The sequence below is a fragment of the Austrofundulus limnaeus genome, unplaced genomic scaffold (genome assembly GCF_001266775.1).
Source record: "Austrofundulus limnaeus strain Quisiro unplaced genomic scaffold, Austrofundulus_limnaeus-1.0 Scaffold842, whole genome shotgun sequence".
Classification (NCBI taxonomy): Eukaryota; Metazoa; Chordata; class Actinopteri; order Cyprinodontiformes; family Rivulidae; genus Austrofundulus; species Austrofundulus limnaeus.
Genome location: NW_013953244.1, coordinates 143,984 through 145,932, shown reverse-complemented (window position 1 = coordinate 145,932; position 1,949 = coordinate 143,984). Strand labels below are relative to the sequence as shown.

The 1,949-nt window shown below is 38.8% G+C and overlaps 1 protein-coding gene across 1 annotated transcript in view; it reads right to left on the bottom strand.

Annotated features, from left to right (window-relative positions):
- Positions 1-295: 295 nt before the first annotated feature.
- LOC106532859 (calsequestrin-1) overlaps positions 296-1,949 on the bottom strand; it is a 36,307-nt gene continuing 34,653 nt past the window's right edge. The window contains exons 9-11 of the mRNA XM_014029012.1: positions 1,498-1,598; positions 1,330-1,404; positions 296-1,026 (exon numbers count right to left, since the gene is read on the bottom strand). Of these exons, the coding sequence (XP_013884466.1) occupies positions 778-1,026; positions 1,330-1,404; positions 1,498-1,598 (425 nt within the window). The 3' untranslated portion in view covers positions 296-777. The remainder of the gene's footprint in view (positions 1,027-1,329; positions 1,405-1,497; positions 1,599-1,949) is intronic.

Sequence of the window (1,949 nt, the reverse complement as noted above, 5' to 3'; positions counted from 1 at the left end):
ATGCATGCATGGGTTTTCTCTAGATACCAAAAAAAAAAACACACAAATGTTAGGCTAATTGGTAACTCTAAATTGTCCCCAAGTGAGAGAGTGAAGTCTCATTGTCCCTGTGTCTCTGTGATGGACCTGTCCAGGGTGTACCCCGACCCTTGCACAGTGATTGCTTAGTATGGGCACAAATGACCCCCATAACCCTGAAAGAGGCGGGTAAAGACAATGAATGAATTTTAATAAAACAACGTATTTTTGATGCCTATATTTTTACAGAGAGAAAAAGCACAATCATGGGAGCAAAAAACAGAAAATGTCAATTTTATTTTCACAATTTGTGTTGTTCTTAAGACTGTCCAGTGAGTTTAGATTTATTATTTTTAAAAATGGTACAGAAAAGTGTTTCTTCTGATAATCAAGTYGAAAACATGTAAATGAAACAGAAAAACAGGAAACCAAGAGAAGATGAATGAAGTTCTGCACCTTTACTTTGAAATGTTTAGGAGTTTGGCTTCTGTTTGCCTGATTCACGTTCACTGTTATTGTCAAAGAGCGGCAACAGGGGACATTTTCTCTTTTTAGACTCCAACTCTTCTCATCTTCATCATCATCATCATCATCATCATCATCATCATCATCATCATCATCATCAGGGTAAAAAATGTCTGGCTTCACAGAAAACCTCCTTGTTTCCTGACAGTATTTCCCACCAGGACTATGTTCAATCTGAGAAAACAAGAAATTTGTCTTTTCAGAGCAACGTGACAAAAAAAGAGTGTTTAACCATTATTCGTCATCATCGTCATCTTCATCATCGTCATCATCTTCATCTTCATCATCATCATCGTCATCATCGTCGTCGTCGTCGTCGTCGTCGTCGTCGTCATCATCGTCGTCGTCATCATCTAAATCATCTTCCTCATCATCATCATCTGGGTCAATTTTCCCAGACAGAACATCTTCAATCCACTGTTCGAGCTCATCAGCTGAGGGCATGTCATCCTGGTCGTCCATTTCCATCCACACGCTGTCAGCCTGCATACAACACACACCCGAYTGTTAATAAAAAGATAAAAACATCTGTGCACATCATTAGAATAGAGTAGGGGCGTAAAGGTAAACGTATTTGGACAGTGACCTGTACAGACTGTTTGCATGGGCACAGTGAACTGAAAATGTCACAGGTGATCACAGCTTCCAGAGCGGGCACATTTTTATTTAAATACATTTCACAGCAACAGCAAAAAAGAAGCTTAGAAGTCTAACTAAAGAAAATATGGCAGGTTGAGAAAATATATATTTTTCACATAGGGAAATAATAATACTCAGTTTTCTTACATCTTTGACATCAACTACACCAATCTGAGGAGATGATAGGTCGATACCGAATGTTTTCTCCCAGTATGGAACCAACTGAAAAGTTAGCACAATGAAACAACACATTAAGTCCAAGATATCTAAATACATATCAGATTAAAGAGATGAAAAAGTAGGAAGTGCTCTCACCAGGGGGAAGTTGTCTGGGTCGATCCAGATAATGCTGAGGTTAGGGTCATCTGTGTTGTCCTGGGCTACTTCCTTCAGGATTTCTAGGAATTCAAAACCATCTATGGAAAGGTAAACAGATGTATTCATGTGTGTCAGTGATGTCAAACTCATTTTCAGCGAGGGCCAGTTGTAATTAATTTTGATGTTTCTTGTTTAACTTCYACTAAACAGAAAATGTTACATTTCTTTGTTTCATTGCTATGGCTGAGCACCGCTAACAAACAATAGCAGAGCTCCATGTGGTATTTCCTGCATAGAAACAGTGTTTTAACACGTCCTCTCAGAAACACTGAAAAGTACAATGGGCCTCATGCAAGAACCGTCCGTACGCACAGATTTGTTCTTAAATTGTGCGTACGAGTGATTTAGGAGAATTTGTGGCATTCACCAATGTTTTCGTATTCTAAGAA